Source organism: Castanea sativa, chromosome 6 (assembly GCF_040712315.1).
Source record: "Castanea sativa cultivar Marrone di Chiusa Pesio chromosome 6, ASM4071231v1".
NCBI classification, from domain to species: domain Eukaryota; kingdom Viridiplantae; phylum Streptophyta; class Magnoliopsida; order Fagales; family Fagaceae; genus Castanea; species Castanea sativa.
In genome coordinates, this window is record NC_134018.1 from 28,021,731 (window position 1) to 28,040,658 (window position 18,928).

Consider the following 18,928-nt stretch of genomic DNA (forward strand, 5'->3'; position numbering starts at 1 on the left):
ATCCTTAAGAAAAGATACGACCGGGTCGATCCAACTAGGTCCAGGCCTTATTAGATGGATGCGGGGTGCGTCAGCAATGACAACAGAGGGTTTTAGTAAATCCTCAACGAGGATAACCCTAGGTAAACCTTGAGCCGAGGTAGTTGCCAGCGTGGCTAAGGAGTCTGCATGGGTGTTCCCGCTCCGAGAGATATGGGTTAAGGCGAAGGAACCAAACTCAGTTTACTGACGTTTGATCTGGGCCAGATATTCCTGCATCCTGGGGTCTCTTGCCTCCATGGTCCCCGTGACCTGGCCGACCACCAGTTGAGAGTCCGAGAAGACATGGACTTCCTTACCACCCATTTTACGTACCATCTGCATGCCTACCAAGACTGCTTCATACTCGGCCTCATTGTTAGTAGCTGAGAAGGCCAATCTTAAAGATTTTTCAAAGACAATTCCTTTAGGGGACATTAGAACGAGTCCAATACCAGACCCTCTCTGATTAGCAGCCCCATCCACATACACTTCCCAAATCGGAGACACCGCAACTGTAATTGCCTCAACTGATTTTTCACCCATGTGGGCATCTTTCAGAGTTTCTTCCAGCAATGGCTCGGCAAATTCCGCCACCAGGTCAGCGAGGACCTGGCCCTTCACCGAGGTGCGAGGCTTGTACTTTACATCAAAAGCCCCCAGGATGGTCCCCCACTTTGCTATCCTTCCTGAGTAGTCGGCGCTACGCAGCACTGCCTTAAGGGGCAATTGGGTCAGGACAACCACTGTGTGGGACTGAAAATAATGGGGAAGCTTTCGCGTGGCATGAACCACGGCCAGGAGCGCTTTCTCTAAGGGTTGATAACGCACCTTGGCATCACCCAAAGACTTACTAACATAATATACCGGTCTTTGCACCCCACTATCATCTCTTATCAGGACCAGGCTGACCGCGTGGACGGCCACTGCCAGATAAGCAAACAAAATCTCATGTGCCTCCGGACAAGAAAGAATGGGCGGCCGAGATAGATATTGCTTAAGCTGTTGAAAGGCTAACTCGCAGTCCTCGGTCCATTGAAACTCTTTCCACTTATTCAGCAGTTGGAAGAAAGGACGACACTGGTCAGCTGACCGAGATATGAACCTGTTCAAAGCGGCAATCATTCCTGTCAACCTTTGAATTTCTTTTGGGTTCCGAGGAGGCTGCAAGTCGTGAATGGCCTTAACCTGCACTGGATTTACCTCTATGCCTCTATGAGTAATCATGTATCCCAAGAACTTTCCAGACCCCACGCCGAAAGAGCATTTTGAGGCGTTGAGGTGCAACTTGTACCTTCTCAGTATCTGAAAAGTGTCGGCCAAATCTTTCACATGTGAGGGTATTGTTTTGCTTTTCACCACCATATCGTCAACGTATACTTCAATGGTTTTCCCCATTTGCTGTTCGAACATTCTGGTCATCATCCTTTGATAGGTAGCCCCAGCATTCTTCAGACCGAACGGCATGACCTTATAATGGTAATTCCCCGTCGGCGTAATGAATGCAGTCTTCTCCTGATCCTCTAGTGCCAAGGGAATCTGGTGATAACCCTGGAAGGCGTCTAAGAAACTCATCCGAGGATGTCCGACAGTGGCATCCACCAGTTGATCAATACGTGGCATTGGGAACGAATCTTTGGGACAGGCCTTGTTCAGATCAGTAAAGTCCACACATACCCTCCACGTTCCATTTTTCTTTTTAACGACGACTGTATGGGCCAACCACTCAGGGTAGAAAACTTCTTTGATGGCCCCAGCCCTCTTGAGTTTAAGCACCTCTTCCTTCACAGCCTTGGAATGTTCCCTGGAAGAGCGTCGAGGTGGCTGCCTTCTCGGAATGAAAGCCGGGCTGACATTTAGGTGATGACAAATGAAGCCCGGATCCAGGCCTGGAGCTTCATAAGGATCCCACGCAAAAACATCAACATTATCCTTCAAGAACTCTAACAACTCCATCTTCTCTTGGTGCGGCAAAAGTGCACCGACTTGGAAGAATCTCTCCGGGTCATCGGCCACTGGAAACTTCTCTAATCCCTCGCACTGTGTCTCATCTCCTGTCACCATTCCAGATGAACCAGGAGCCGTTAACTGCTATAAATCTTTGGTGATCAAAGCCGAAGACTCGGCTTCTGTCTGGTGCAGCACTGCAGCCGATATGCACTGCCTGGCTACCGTTTGGCTGCCGAGGATTTCCTCAACACATTCCCCCGAGGGGAATTTAACTTTAACATGTAAGGTAGAGGAGACGGCTCCAAGCGCATGCAGCCAAGGCCTGGCAAGGATGGCCGTGTATGGAGAGTATGCATCAACCACGATGAAGTCCACCTCCACCGTTTCTGAGCCGGACTGAACGGGCAAACGGATCTGTCCCTTCGGCACAACGGCTCTCCCTTCAAAGCTTATAAGTGGCGAGTCATAAGGAGTAAGGTCTTCCAACTTCAACCTTAACCCCTTAAATAGATCAGGGTACATGATATCTGCACCGCTGCCCTGATCTATCATCACTCTTCTCACATCATAGTTCCCTATCCTGAGGGTGACCACAAGAGCATCGTCATGGGGCTGAATGGTCCCTACCTTATCCTCCTCGGAGAAACCTAGGACGGGCAAGGTGCCCTTCATCCTCTTCGGCCTAGTACCCACATCCTCGACCTGAGGATGGGAAACTGCCATCACCCTAGTGGGACCTGAGCCGGTCCTGCCAGGGGCAGCGAAGATAACATTAATTGTTCCCAAGGCTGGCCGAGATGTATTGTTCCTCTGGTTGTTTGAACCGACTTGACTGACCTGCCCAGTGGGCTGACACAAGTGCTGCTTCAACTTTCCCTCACTGACGAGCTGCTCTAGATGGTTCCATAGGGTCCAACAGTTCTCGGTAGTGTGGCCTACATCCTGATGGTACTGACAAAAGAGATTTTGGTTTCTTTTCGCAGGGTCCCCTGCCATCTTGCCTGGCCATCTGAAGAAAGGCTCTTTACGAACTTTCTCTAGTAACTGATGCACCGGTTCTCGGAACACAGTATTTACAGCCTGAGGTGCTGCCGAGCCGGATTGCCCGAAGTAATCCCTCCTCGGCTTGTTGTTGTGGTATCTATCCGACCTGAAATCCCTTTTCTCCTGCGGGATAACCTTTTCCTTTCCCTTCCCTTGCTGCTGGTCTTCTTCTACCCTCTTGTACTCATCAATACGATCCATAAGGCGGCGTACACTGCGGACGGGCTTTTTCGTCAAAGACTTTCTTAGGTCGTGGTCAGTAGGGAGACCTACCTTAAAGGTATTAAGCGCCACCTCATCAAAGTCACCATCTATCTCGTTAAACATCTCCCAGTATCGGTCGGAGTATGCTTTCAGTGTCTCCCCTTCCTTCATGGCCATGGATAGCAGCGAGTCCAATGGCCGAGGGACTCTACTACACGTAATGAACCGCGAAGCGAATGCCCTAGTCAGCTCCCCAAACGAGCCTACGGACCCAGATTTGAGACCGTTAAACCATCTCATAGCCACAGGTCCCAAGCTGGAGGGGAAAACTTTACACATCAGAGTCTCATTGTGAAAGTGCACCGCCATCCTCTGGTTAAAGTGACTCACATGCTCCACCGGATCAGTCCGGCCATTATAGATGGTGAAAGTGGGCTGGGTAAACCTTCTGGGAAGCCTTCCCTTCTCAATCCTCCGTGCAAATGGAGATTTAGAGAGTTGGTGCAACGCCCTACTCATAGCATCGTTGCCTAAGCCCCTAGAACGAGGTTTCTTACGTCTGCGAGTTGGCTGGTCGCCCTCCTCACTGGAGGATGTTGCACTGGTGGGAGAGCGCGACCTTGAGCTGTGGCCAGCTCCCCTATCCTCCTCTGAGGAAGAGTTAGATGAGGACGGTGAAAACCTACGCTTAGCGCGGCGTAGCTTTCTCTTTAGACGGTTGATTTCCTTCTGCATGGATTTAGAACCCTCATCGTGGGTGGTGCTACCCCCTTCATGAATATGGCCAGCACCTGGATATTCTGTATGGACACTCCCCTCACGATCTCTTTGATGTTCAAGACGTTCAAAATGATCTTCCGGCTGTGATCCCTGTGACTCAGCATGGTGAGCACCTAAGCCTGCCATAGTATCCCTGTCCCTTCTAGACTAGAGTTCCCACAGACGGCGCCAATTGTAAGTGCACAGTTGCACCTGGCCCCAAGAACAGTTACGGGCTCAAGCCCAATGAGCCTTAAACAATGTAATTTGTAGAGTGTGGGCTTGAAACCCAGATTAGAAGTGTTTGAGGATTAAATGGCAAGCCAAAGATTATAAACACTTGAGAACAACAAAGAATACTATAAGTCAATCTGCTCGGACGTAAGCCGAGAACTGTTCTTATATTATTTCTCTCTCTCTTTTTCTCTTTCCTTTAGGTTACAAAGAGGGGATCCCATTTTCTGTCTTAGATTGCTCCTTAAATACTACTCTTTTGAATACTTTGTACACGTGTTGCCTCACATCCTCCTTAGCCTAGATATTTCTTTTCTCAGTGCCTTTGAATAGTAACCAGAAGTTTCTCTTCCACTGTTCAGGTGTCACTTCCCCATAAATGCGGCCAGGGTGGTAGGTGCAAGGTCTTTAATGTGGAGGTGGCAGCCTTTATCTTTGACATTTTTTCAACACCGGTGCTTCTGGGGCATTCTAGGGTTTCCCCCTTTTAACCATTGGCCTTAACCGTGTATCCCCTAATCTTTACTACGAAATCCCGAGTTCTTCGGTGTCCATCCGAGGGTAAGTTCACCCTCGGCTGGATCCTCGGATCCTCGGCGTATGGGCCGACCCATAGTACTAACAAATTCTAAACCCAGGAGCAAGTCGGCCTTCCTTAACATGGCCCAAAAGGCCCACATTCTCATCAGGATCTTCTTGCCCCCCCCCACAGAACCCATTTGACCCATCTAACATGTTTAATTAAATGACATTTTACCAATAAACCATTCAAACCCTAGGTATATAAACTTATTAGTCATTGTGGTTTATTTTTTTTGACGTGTTGTGATTGATTATTTGTAATATTGAGATGTGCTTTAGTTTTGAATGATTATTTGTGATGCAGTTACTTATTAGTTCTAAATTTTATATTAAAAATGTTTTTTTTTTCATAGTTTTTTATTTATTTATTTAGAAAATCTAATAAATAAGTCGACATGACAGACCCATTTAATAGACATGTCAAGTTAGCGTTGACCCATATAGTCAGATACTCATAACACGAACCTGATACGCAAACATGAATTGTCACATCTAAATTGAGCTACAACGCTCATGACAACCAAGATTAACAAACTTCGGCCTACATACAATACTCTCTATCTTAATTTCATCTAGTTTTCATCTATACTTCAAGTAAAGCTAGGCTCATAAGAACAAAATAGTTTGAAAAATTACTAAAGTGCCTCTGCTAGAATGATTTTTTTTTTTTTTTAATTCACGTGTAATATGCATCCAAGTTAACAATGTACGTTTGGAACATTGGTCCTCAGACAGTTAAAATGAAAGAGTGAAGAGCATCAAACAAAGCTGATTCTAATACGTATTTTCACCATTAATAATAAAAAAATTAAAATCTAAAAAAATACTTACATAATAGCATGGTAGCAGCACTGCAACAACAACTCTCAACATGCAAACGTCTCAAGCAAACGTCTCAAATAAGAAATTTTAGGGCTCTAGCTTACGACTTCAGGGAGAAATGAAATCGAAAATTGAAGAAATTAAGGAAATCTTTTTCTTTTAGACCTTTACATTTCTTCTTAATTTTTTTGCCACACTTTAGGTCAAGTGGAGGTTCCTTTCATTTGGGCTGAAATTAAAAGATGAATAATCAGAAAATGCCTAATTGAATGTAACTCCATATGCGTGGTAGACTCGAGTTTGATCAGTGTAGAATTGATATTCTACAAGTTTTTATAATTTAACTCACAATTTTACTCGATTCTACTTTACAAGCAATTCTATAGTACAGTCCATGTCGATCAGTGGTGCAAAATTCTAGGATCTTATTACAGTTTTGCAATATTTGGTCGCCCGTCCTAATAACAATGGTTAATAATCTATCATCTTTTCTTGATGATTTATTTTTATGAAGGTTAATAACCTATAATCAGTTTTGAAAGCTATTGGTATCCAAATTAAACATGTTGTTTAAATATAATTGCCTTAATATGTGTGCTGGATTATTGCGGGCCCGTTTGGTACATGTGTTTAAACACATATTTTCAGTTTTTAAACAACATTACACGCATTTTTACATACTATTTTACTCACACATATTTCCAAAAAATACAAACAACATTACTAGAACGATGTTACCAAACGGCCCCCTGTATTTTGCAAGCTATTTTCATAGAAAAAAGTAATGAAAAAAGAAAAGAAAGGAAAAAAGAGAGTATAAGGGCCTAATGTTATTATTAAACAGCCCCTAAACATGTATGTAAATGTATGCACTTGGCAACTTACCAAAAAAAAAAAAACATACGCAATAAGAATTAATATAATATTAAGTTTTCATTTGGAATCCATTTATTTGGTTAAAATTTAAAAATTTTTGCTAAAAGTACCTTAGAAGTTATAATAAAACCTATAAATAATACAAAAAAATAATAACAAAATTAAATTAAATAGTAAAATAATTTGATAAAAATAATTTTTGCGAATGGAACAGATCATATTGTAAGTTGGTTTGGATAGCGCTGAACGTGTCCAGCGTTCAACGTTTTCCCCCCCCCCCTTTTTTTTTTTTTTTTTTCTCTGCTGCCCGTTTCTGCTTTTAGGAGACAAGTTACTATGCGTGTGCACTGTTCATATACTGTACATGTACTGTTTATATACTGTGCATGTACTGTTCACGCATTTTTCAGTAATTTTTTAATTAAAAGTAAATTTTACAGTACTATTTACACATTTAAAAATTATTTTTCTACAATATTTTTAGCATTCAGTTTTCAATTTTAGCTCTCAGCCGTATCCAACAGACCCATTGTATAAACATGGTCGTATATATCCTAGAATCCCAAACATCCCATTTGGGACCCTCAGTTTGTGTCTTTATCTCAACTTTTTGTCCTTGTTCCTTTCTGTTCCTTCTTCTCACTTTATAGCTTCACTTCTTGTTAATGTCTTCCTCTTCTTCTTCTTCCTCCGAAGATGGCAATGGCAATGGCAATGGTGGTGGCAGCACTATTGCAAGAAGAGGGGGTGATTTTGAAGGGCCTTCAACTTCTCGCCAACGTGCTGTTAACGAGGTTTGGCCGGAGCATTTTGTTGAAGCTCTAGCTGCCCAAGTCGCCATTGACGCTTCTCACTCTATTGGACGTCTTGCTGCGGCTCCTGCTCTCGCCAATGTATTTCAGGTATGTTCATGATTTCTATTTATTTATTTTTATTATGCTTCACATTTCTTTTCTTTTTTTCTTGTTTTCCTTGAGAAATGTAAGTTGTCTTTGTTATTATGGTTGTATGTGAAGAGATTGACGAGTGATGATTGAGAATTCTTGATTTAGATGTTGTTTGCGATGCCAAAATTGTTACAATTGTAAATGGTTGGTTGTATAATTTTTGTAATCTCCTTGGTATAGCATTAGGAAATAGAATTACTTCATTGGAAAAAAAACCGTTGGTTTTGTTCCCAAATAGGCAACTTATTTGGTCTAGTCGAAGTCCCTGGCGAAAACTACATTTTTGGAATGAAATATTGTAGTTCAGAATTTATTTAATTATTTTCTTTTGACAAGATTTAGTTGAACAGGAGGAGGTGAATGCTGAGATAGTCTCTAATGCCTATAAGCATCCAAGAAGAAACTGTTTTCCGAAAGCAACTGGTTTTTGTTTTTTTATTTTTATTTTTTTTGATGGGTCATTTTCTAAGAAAATTCGTGTCCCTTTCAGAAGGTCTGGTTTCTTCTTGAAAAAATTAGTTCCCACCCTTTTTTCTACTTTGGAAATGTCTATTTTTGGACCCCCCCATACCATATCTTATGAAAAGAGCCCTTTTGGCATGGACTTTCCTTTTTCCCTTTGTTGGCATGAATATCATTTATGCTTTAGAAATTCTCCTACTTTTGACTGAACTTTCTTACCTATCCAGAAAAATTTATGGGATGCCTTTCTATAATACAAAAATGTTTATAAAGAGTCCTTTGAAACCTACTTTTTCAAGTTAGCTAGCGGTGCTGGGAAATCACATATAGCATGATTTAAGGAGACCCAAATTGTTGTTTATGTCTTGTTCGCCTTGCTCCTGTAAATACTCCCTTACATTTCTGTCAGCAACTCAGCATTGCTCTTTTGTAGGAATTGTACCGTTTTTATATTAGATATGATTGTGGTCCACATTTTAGACAAAAATGAAAAAGAAAAAAAATTTATGGTCCACTCTTAAATTACGTAGGCTGCATATGCTCAATGCTTCAATTCCAAACAGTAATCTCTCTGATTTTACCTTTTTTTTTTTAAAAAAAAAAAAAAAAAAAAAAACTTTTCTGTCGTTAATTATGCTGTGTCACCATAAATGTGGGAGAACGCTTCAGCCTACAGTTACCTTCTAGATAAGTTGCGACTCTAAACAAAATAGTCAGTATATATTTTTATTTTTTATTTTTGAAGAGAAAGTAAGAATAGTCAATACTTTATTCTAATGTATATGTGGCCTGAAAAGTAATAATCAAGAATAATTACTCAATTCTGGTTAATTGTGTGATTATAAAAGTTCCGTTGGAAATTAATTATTATTAGTTAGTTTTTCGTATTAGACTTTTATATATATATATATATATAAGCTAAGTGAAGATAGATAGAGACAAAAGAAAGTATTTTAAAGTGAAACATAAAAATTGAGAGGGTAGCAGTGGCATCAGTCAAAAGCCAAACCATGTGCTCGATGCCAAAAAGCACGTGGAGCCCTATGCCGGCTTACAAGTTCGTGTCTCTCCTTGGCATCTCAAAGAGATATGGTCTCTCATCACTAATTAATCCAATTGCCTAGTTCAAAGACTTCTATTTTGTATTTTTATGTATTTGTTCTTCTTTTTTTTATTTTTGTCTTTGGATAACTTCTGTGTTCTTGTTTTTCAGTTGTAATAAATGGTCCGTTCACTTTTTTTTTTCTTTTTTCTTTTTTTTTTGCGAGAGGGAAAGAATGTGAGTATATTCTTTTTAAAATGCTATTTTTATAAGTTTGTCTGACAAATAATTTTTGAAATCTCATCTATACCCTTTCTTTAAAGAATATTGTGGAAATGGTGTTACTGTTTTACTCTCTACTTTAATGAACTTTGGCAAAATAATTACGAGTCCATGTCCGTTCTAATTATTACATCGGAAGATGGAGTTCAACAATGATTTATGAGGTAAGACTTCGTGAAGATAACAATAATTATTCCTATTCTTTTCTTTAGAGGGCTAGGGATAGAAACGATGATATAATCTGGGGTGAACATAATAAACCAGTAAGATAATCTTATGATCTTACTATTATATAAGATTCCTACAATCTTATATGAAAGAATGAAATCTAATTAAAGATGTAATGTTAAGAAGTTATTTGTCAAAAGAAGAACGTAGTAGTATTTAAGAATATCAAAAGAAAAAATTAATCAATAATCTTCATATGTACGGTGTTAATTTACTCATCTTGATATATAGTTTTCATTTACGCTCTTTAAGTAAACACGAAGCACATATTAAGATATAGGTAGTGATATTAAAAGTTGGCCCTTTAAGCAGCAAAAATTTCTGATTCCGCCATTTGGATATAAACAATATGTATCAAATTAGTCAAGTAATACAAATGAACAATGTGAGCAAGCAAATTTGTGACAATAATGTAGCATGTAGAAGTAGGTCTGGAGATCAGAGGGTCAAAGACTCGGAAGGAAAAAGAAAAGGCAAGGATTGGAGATGGGATAAAGATTCCCTGCTATTAACGAGACAGGCCTTTGGCTAGACCTTTCTTGGAAATGAAAGAAAAATTTGTGGGAAAGCACGCTTTGTGATCCTATGTTTTTATCACATTTATATGACCTTTATGAACGATATATAATGTATGGACCACAGCTAATGCCTATAATAGGGTCTTTGTCCTTTGTTGGTCCCCAACTAAAGTCTTCTTCAACTACCAGTAGATCTCTCCCATTTTACCATGGTTGTTAAGGTCTGTGGATGTGGGGTATGTCTAAATAACTAATAACTATAACTCTATAATGTATAGTCCACCACCTTTGATTGCCTGTGTATATATTGTGTGAGGCTTTAATTTATAGCTGCAGCAAAAACTATCTTCGTCTCCACGGGTATTCAAAGAATCAAATAATATAAAATTGCAGTGGAAGCTGCAATTGTTGCTCCGTGCTGCAGTGGTGCTGCCAGTGTCATTGGCCTTTCTCTGTCTCTTTATTCTTGTCCACTTTCTCTCTATTTTTATATATATATATGCCCAGTGACAGTAAATTTTTATAACAATTTTACTGATAAACTGCAATTAGTATATCATCATTTTTAAATTCCACCCATTATGTTTACGTCAATAATTATAAAAATAAAAAATAAGTTGTGTATATCATATATATTATATAAGTGCGGTTGTACCTGGTGTACCTTGTCTTGTTAAGATTGGATTGAGTAATTATAAAAGGGAGAGGAGCTGTCGCAGTCTCTCCCTGATAGTAGGGATGTGGCATGATGAGGGGTCTTACAAGAAGACTACCAAGTCTATGCTATATATAAAGACAAAACTGATTCTGTGCTGAAAAGGACAGTATACTATACAAAGCCCTTCTTTAGTTAGATGTAGCTCCTACGCCTAGCTCTACGACCAGTACTGCAGCTGCTCTCTAGTCCCTAGTCTCTCCTGCTTCGCTGCTTTAACAGCTCCCTGTGTGGCTCCTCCTCCAAAGTCTCTCTCGCTCTCTCTCTCTCTCTCTCTCTATTAAAGCTATGTGCGCATGGCATGGACTTCTTCTTGTGGGGTTTTGGGTTTTGGCTCATCTATCTATAATGCCCGTCAGTCAGATTTCTCATTGAGAACCCAATCACATGTTGTCATTACAGACCTATAAGTCTATGACATGTCTCCCGACTGTAGCCCTTTAAAAAAAAAAAAAAACTGAATCTATACAATTATAAAGCTTTTCCTTCCATGTATCTTTGAAATTGTTCCTTCAAAACGCAACATCCTTGTCCGTTGGTTAAAAGGTTAAATTAAAAATAAGAAAAAAGAAAAAGAAAATTCGATAGCATGGTCAAACTGGAAGCTTTTGCATAGAAACTTTTTGTCCTTCCTAGGAGACCATTCTATTGGCATGTTTGGTTTTAGATGTCTTCCCTTGTCTCAAGAAGAAAAAGAAACAAGAGTTTGGTGATAATATATATATATATATATATATATATATATATATATATATATATATTTTTTTTTTTTCCTTCTTGGGTAAAACAAGGAGATATTAACCATGCTATTGTGCTTGTTATATCCCAAATATCCTTTATACTTAATTTATACAGTCCAAATGACTGTTTCTATGCTGTGCGAAACTGTTACCGATTCCCAAACCATGTGATGCATAATAGCATTCATGTGGGCTGTTGAGGGAACCAGCTTGTACGTGTCTCTGAACGAGTTTGAAAGGTTCCATCTCCAAATATGAAAAATTAATTAGTCAGTCTGATTGCACAAACTGGGTTTCGCATTAAGTTCCTTATTAAAAGAACTATAACTGTGTTACGTTTAGGTGGACATATGCTTAAATTTTTATACGAAAAGGCAAAAAACTGCTGTGCGAAACTGTTACCGATTCCCAAACCATGTGATGCATAATAGCATTCATGTGGGCTGTTGAGTGAACCAGCTTGTACGTGTCTCTGAAACGAGTTTGAAAGGTTCCATCTCCAAATATGAAAAATTAATTAGTCAGTCTGATTGCACAAACTGGGTTTCGCATTAAATTTCTTATTAAAAGAACTATAACTGTGTTACGTTGTGGTGGACATATGCTAAAATTTTTATACGAAAAGGCAAAAAACATTTGAGAATGTGTCTAATTTAAGCACGGGGTTAATTAATTAATAATCACCCACAGGCTATACCTGTGTGGTATGCATGTTTACTACGTGCATGCAATGCATGAGTTATATATAGCATACAATACATGTATATACCTATGTGAATGTGAATGTGACACTTGCTAGCTAGCTGTTTCAATTATATTTTATGGTGGATGCAGGTTTGTTCGACGTGGCGGGCTGTTTCTCGTTGGGATGCCTTGTGGCACCGGCTTACTCGTAGTATTTGGGGTCGGGCCCAGCTCCTTCACGACACATGGCATGATGAGTTCGTATATTGGCATCGGACGGCCCAAAACTTTCACACGGGAAGGTCAGCACATGGTACCCTTGCATTTGATGACGTGGACAATCAGGATGGCTACACGTGTCGTTGCATGACTATGTCAGACCGGCACTTGGCATGTGGTTTTGCTGACGGGGCAGTGAGGGTGTTTGACCTTGCTATGCACAATCACGTGGTCACCTTGAGGCCCCACGAGGGCAACCATCTTGGGCAATTTGCGAGGGCAGTGTCAGGCATTGTCATCAACGGTGCCACGTTGGCATTCGCCACGTTGGATGGGGATATACATGTGGCAATGATAATTGGGGGCGGGGGTGTAATTAGAAGGGCACATGAGGGGAATGTGGTAAATGATGGGGCATTAGTGGACTTTACTGGGTGTGGGAGTGGGAGATGGTGGGTGGGGCTTTACGCGGGTGCACCCAACCGGGCCTTCCACATATGGGACAGTGTAACGGAAGAGCTTGTATACGTGAATGGGTCATTGACTAACCCAGAATCAGTAATGGGCTGGCACTTGTTAATCAATGAGAATCAGTATGTTGGGCGAGTAAGAGTAGTGACGACAATTATAAGTGAAGAAGAAGAAGATCATCAATTGGCAGTGGCATGCACCAGTTCAAGGCTCATTGTATTCGACTTGAGGAACCCTGCGGTGACTTTGTTCGAGGAAGAGAGTAATAGAGGATTCATTGTGACCTCGGTTGATGTTAGCAATGATGCGAGGTACATTAGGGTGGATAACCGTGGTGACGCTAGAGTGTGCCGGCTAGGTACATTAGAGGAAGTGTGTAGGTTTAATATATATGGTGGGGCTGGGGGTGGAAGATCCGGTTCACAAAGGCGTGTAATGGTGATGGGGTGTATGAACTTGGGGTATGCGCTAATGTGCGTAGGGGGTATGATAAGGGTGTGGGAGGTTCTGCATGGTGGGTATCTGTACCATTTTAGGGAGAGAATTGGAGAGGTTAATGCTGTTGTTGCAAATGAGAGATATGTGGCAGCAGCATCAAGTGACAGGAGAATACACTTGTGGGATTTTGGGGCAGATCAGTAGATCAGCTATAGCTACTACCTACTACCTACTACTAGCAAAGCTAATAAGCTAAAGCTAGTTAAGAGTATAGTAGCAGTGGAGTAGTTGTAGAGTAGGATATGGTGGCATGGGCCTATAAAAAATAGAAGAGGAAAGCACTAAAAATCTAGACTAGACTAGACTAGACTAGATTATGATTATTAATTTTGAAGGTGACAATTAAAGATCTGGGTGAGGTTAGCATGGAGTAAGAAAAGGAGTTTTTTCTTTCTTTTTTCTTTTTTTTTTTAAGCTGAAGAGTGAGAAAAGGAGTTTGTACTTGGTGCAAACTGACATATGAGAGAAAATTGTACTTTGGAATTAATGGTGATTGCTATTGATGGTGATGGGGTAAGGTAAGTAAAAGACTTATCTGCATTTTTACATACGAGAGAGATGGAAAAGATTGTGGATGGGCGTGGGATACGCTGTTTTGGGGACTGACTTAAAATTAAAGGTTCAAATGGTGGTATTTGACCCTAGACCACCAAAAGGCCTTCTCCCTTCTTTAATTTTCCTACTTTCAATTCTCTCTTCTTGTTTAATTTAATGCTCCGATGTAATTCTCTTTCTTTCCTTGCACTTTCTAATTTGTATGACTTATTATTTATGTTTGAATCTTCTTTTTTATAATTTATTGACAAAATGCCAAGCTATTGTGGTAGGTTAGGCCCTGTTTGGATTTTTTTTCTCTCATTTATTTCTCACTCAATTTTCTTCATTTATCACTTAAAATATCCTAACTCTCTACACAAAATCTGTTTGGCACTATCACTTATCTTATCATCACTTAAATTTTTCAATTGTTTGTGGGCTCTAACATGTAACTTGGTGCAACTTTTACTTTTACTTTTTTTTTTCCTTCAACTCCCAATACCCAAACCCATTGAACTTAGTGAAAATGAAGAAGACCAAGACTTAGCGTGAGAGGGAAAAGAAAAAAAAGAAGAAGAAGAAGCCACTTGGTGTGCCAGGAAAAGGAAAAAAAAAAAAAAAAAAGATGATGAAACCGAACTCACCAAACAAAGTGAAGAAAAAAAACAAAGAGGGTCAAAAGTTGCGGCTGACTTTGACTGTGGGACCTAGTATGTAATTTTAATTATGAAAATGTCATTGAAAACAAAATTATGGAAATTGAAAACACATTAGAGAATTAAGTGATGGAAACAAAAACTAGAAGCAAAATCCAAACGGACTTTTTAGTTGTGGGTTTCATCATTTTTGAGTTATGAGTTATGGAAACAGTAAATCCAAACAGCCTCTTAGGGCTTGTTTGGATTTTTTTGTCAACACTCATAATTCCTCACTCATCACTTAAAATACCTCAATTTTTCCAAACACACCCTTTTGGCACCATCACTCAACTTATCATCACTCAAATATTTTTACTATTTTATGGGACCCATGCCTGACTCACTCACAGAGTCATAGCCCCTAATATCTCTGTCTCTCTCTCTCTCTCTCTCTCAGTCATCTTTCTTTTTGGTCTTTTCTGCATTGGGTTGTATGGAGACCTCCCTTCACCCTCTTCGGCTGACGAAGACAAACCCAGCAACACCACTGTTTGGTCCAGCAGCCCCAAGATGGCTCTGCCGACTCTCCGCAAGTCCTCTTTGGTCTTTTGCTCCGCCGCAGTCCATTCTCAAATCTCAAACCAAGGCCAAAACCCCCAATTTGGCACTGGCGGCGCAACCAAAGATCGTGATGTCATTTGCGGCTTCGGCAATGCCATCGCTAATGCCGAAAGACTCGGCACAGCCGACATTGATTGGGGTGACGTCATCGATGATCGAGGAGTTCGATCTGGAGGGCGATGGAGGCGGAGGTGTGGAGGGAGCTCGAACCCAGTGAAAGAAGAAAAAAAAAAAAAAAAAACCTAGAAACCCAAACCTAGTGAAAGAAGAAGGAAAAAAGAAGAAGAAGAAGTAGTGTGAAAGGAAAAAGAAAAAAAAAGAAGAAGACCACTCACTGAACCTAGTGAGAAAAAAAAAAAAAAAAGTTGTGGCTGACCTGACCAGTGGGTCCCTCAGTTAATGTTTAATTACGAAAATGCCATTAAAAATAGAGTTGTAGAAACTGAAAACACATTTTATGGAAACAGAGTTATGAGTTATGGCAACAACAAATCCAAACATCCCTTAGCCACTCCGTGCTTCTGTGATTCGTACGATGCTCATTGTTGCACGCTTTTTTTTTTTCTTCAGAAATTTCTTTCAATTATATCTCACGTCGTTGAAAAGAAAGAAAATGTAAAGTTTTATGGATAATATTATTCAGAATATGAATGGGCAAATATTTATATATATTTTTACTAACCTACACACAGTATTATTTTTTTTATGTTATTGATTGCATGTTTTCTTAAATACATTACCCTTTAGCTAGATTTTATTTTAATTGTTATTAAAGTTACTAAATTCAAGCAAAAATACCAACTTTCAAATTAATTATTTCTCATGTTTTTTTTTTTTTTTCCAAAAATAACTATAAAATTGCCATTTGTGTAAATATTTAGTTTACCACGATAAGTGGAAATAAATGTATTTGCCCATTTAAATTTTAAACCCTTCTTTCGTGACAACACAATTTTAGGTTCTTATAAACTTTCTATTTTTTTGACAATATAAATTATGAATGAATGACAAAAGTTTAGCTACAATTTGTAATTAATGGCTCCAACTCCTAGGAAAAATTAACATAACTATATATTTTAAAAATATTTCTATTACATTAAATGTTGTGTTCTTTATATATATAACAAATTTTGTGTTAATTGAATGTTATTTACTATTCAAATTATAAATTTATTATTTATGCATAATTTTATATTACAAAATTTTGAAATTTAAACATTTGATTATTGATATAGCTACTAATCTTTGATTTTTTAGAAATTTTGCAAGTATGGAAGATATGAAGAAAAAATGTAATTTAATAGTAGGTTTGTCAAAACTTGCCTTCAATAATATATAAAGTAGAATTGTAACCGTTAGCTACAACCAAATTTGTAGTCAAATTTTGTCCATGAATTAATTTTTTGCCAAATTCCAAAGTTTGATGAAGTGGAAGACTAGATGAAAAAAAAAAACTCTATTGAAGAATATGCCACATGGGAGAACCTTATGTTACTACAGTTGAGGTTCTTGCTTTAAATATAGGAATGATTATGGATACCATTTTTATTATATTATGACTCTCATTCACTATAAATATTAAGACTAGATTTCTGACTTTTTTATATTGATGGAAAAGCCTTAATTAAATAAACTTGAAAGTTAGAGGACTGAAATGAAATCTAAAAAAACTTAGAAGGTCAGTTTTGCATTTTACCCTTAATATTTTGAACATTCATGTATCTATCATTTGTTTAGGGTTATTTGTTATTGTTTCTTCTCTCAAATTCAATCCCTCTTCGCATCGAAAAAATGAATTCCCTCTTTATTTTTTATTAATTTATTATTCATGTTTTTTTATTATTTGCTTAGGGAGTTCATGAGGCATACACATTCCTTGAGGTTTTGAAACACTTGATCAAACAATACTCTTTGTATTGATTTATTTATTTATTTTTATACTTATCTTTTCTTTTCTATTATTAGATTCAATTAATTTTCTTTTGTAGTAAAATTTTTATGTTACTATTTCTTTTTTTTGTTGTTATTTAAATGATTATATGTGTGCGGAAGAGATCTAACCAGTTCATGCCAAATCATTCATCATGACAATTAGTTTAATATAACCCACACTATGAGCAGTTTTTTTTTTAATAAAGCATATGCTTCTTTTTTATTGGTAAGAATTTGGTTCTATTTACTGGACTTTTACTGTAATTAATTTTTGTATCGGTTTTCACAAATACCAATATTCATACAACCTATATAGTAGCACCTACATGAAATTTGAATAATATTCATGAAAAAAAAAAAAAAAAACAAGAAGATAGCATATTTTGAATATCAACAAGATTTTACTTCACAAGATCATTATAAGTGTATAACCAAGTAATATAAAATCTACGTCATGAAAAAAAATCCAGCCCTCAATATGTTATTTGATTGCTTGATGCCTTTTAAGAACAATATATTGTATGCAATTATATGATTTTGACTTAAGTAGTCTATTTATTTCTAAATAGATTATTCTATAAATTTATAGTTAAAACCGTGCAACGAAAATACTAATATATGTATGTATGTATATATATATATATAGATGCGGATATACATGTGGCCATTATAAACGGGCCAGCCCATACAGGAAGGGCTCATGTGAGTAATGTGGTGGATGATGGGATGGTGGGTGGCCCACGCGGGGGCACCAGGCCAGGCCTTTCACATATGGAACAATCAATAGTCGTGTAACAGAAGAGCCCGTATTTGACATTGTAGGGCCTTTCACATATGGGAGGTAGAGCACGTCGGTTAGTTTCTCTACAATTTTAGGGCAAAAGTTTTGTATGCACCAAGCCCGCTTGTCAGTGAGATAAAGGTCTCGTGCACTCGGTGCATGAGATACTTTCTTTATTTTAGGAGAGTTTAATGCTCTTGTTGCAACTTCGCAAATTGAGAGACATGTGGTCACTTTCAAGTCAAACATGACTTTTTGGGAATTGAGATTCTAGATATTACACCTTATGCAATAGCTACTAAAGGTTGAGATTGAAAATTAAAAAAAAAAAAAAAATTTTAATCTTAACTATTGAATAAAAAAAAGTTAAAATAGTAAAAAAAAAAAATTGTGTGTGGTGAGGGTGAATTGCACCAAATTTTGGGTGCAGAGTAGAGCTAGATAATTAATAATTAGAGTAGACTTTTAGGGTAGGATAACGGTAGGCATGGCTTATACTTATAATTTTTTTTATTATTTATTTTTTAAAAAGTATTGCTTATTATATGAACTATTTTACATAGTTTTACGTACTTAAAAAAGCAATTGAAATTTTCACAAGTTACCATTTTAGTTACTTTTTGAGGTGTGTAAAACTAAAATAATTTGTGTAACAAGTTTAATCTTTTTTTTTTCTTTGGTAAGATAATTAATGCAAGCTAAACTACATATTGTATATTGACTTAGAATTCAAAATCTTTGTAACCTCAGTTTTATGCCCTGTTTGTTTCGACTTTAAAGTTTTCTAAAAAATAAGTTATTTTTCAAAAATTATTTTCTATAAAACTATTTGGAAAAAAATGTTCATACGCCTCCTAAAATTTTAAGAGAGTGGCCTTAACACCCTCATAAACTTTTATCTTGACCAATTTACTCTACAAATTTTACAAATATGTCAAATCAACACTTATGTTAGTCTTTTGTTAAAACACAAACAGAATACACGGTGCATCTCACTCACCAAATATCCAAGGATTGAACTGCGTGAGAGGGACAGAGACTGAAAGAGACCTACTTATGGCGTAGTTGAGAGAGAGAGAGAGAGAGAGGAGGCGACCAAGTTAATGCCCATTCGCCAGCCACCA

At 38.0% G+C, this 18,928-nt stretch overlaps 1 protein-coding gene across 1 annotated transcript; it reads left to right on the forward strand.

The window, feature by feature from the left end:
* The first annotated feature begins 7,072 nt into the window (after positions 1-7,072).
* Positions 7,073-13,662, forward strand: LOC142641754 (transcriptional regulator STERILE APETALA). Its single transcript, XM_075816239.1, has 2 exons — positions 7,073-7,391; positions 12,258-13,662. Exons 1-2 carry the CDS (start codon positions 7,155-7,157, stop codon positions 13,437-13,439), a joined length of 1,419 nt encoding a protein of 472 aa, XP_075672354.1. The 5' UTR covers positions 7,073-7,154; the 3' UTR covers positions 13,440-13,662.
* Positions 13,663-18,928: the final 5,266 nt, after the last annotated feature.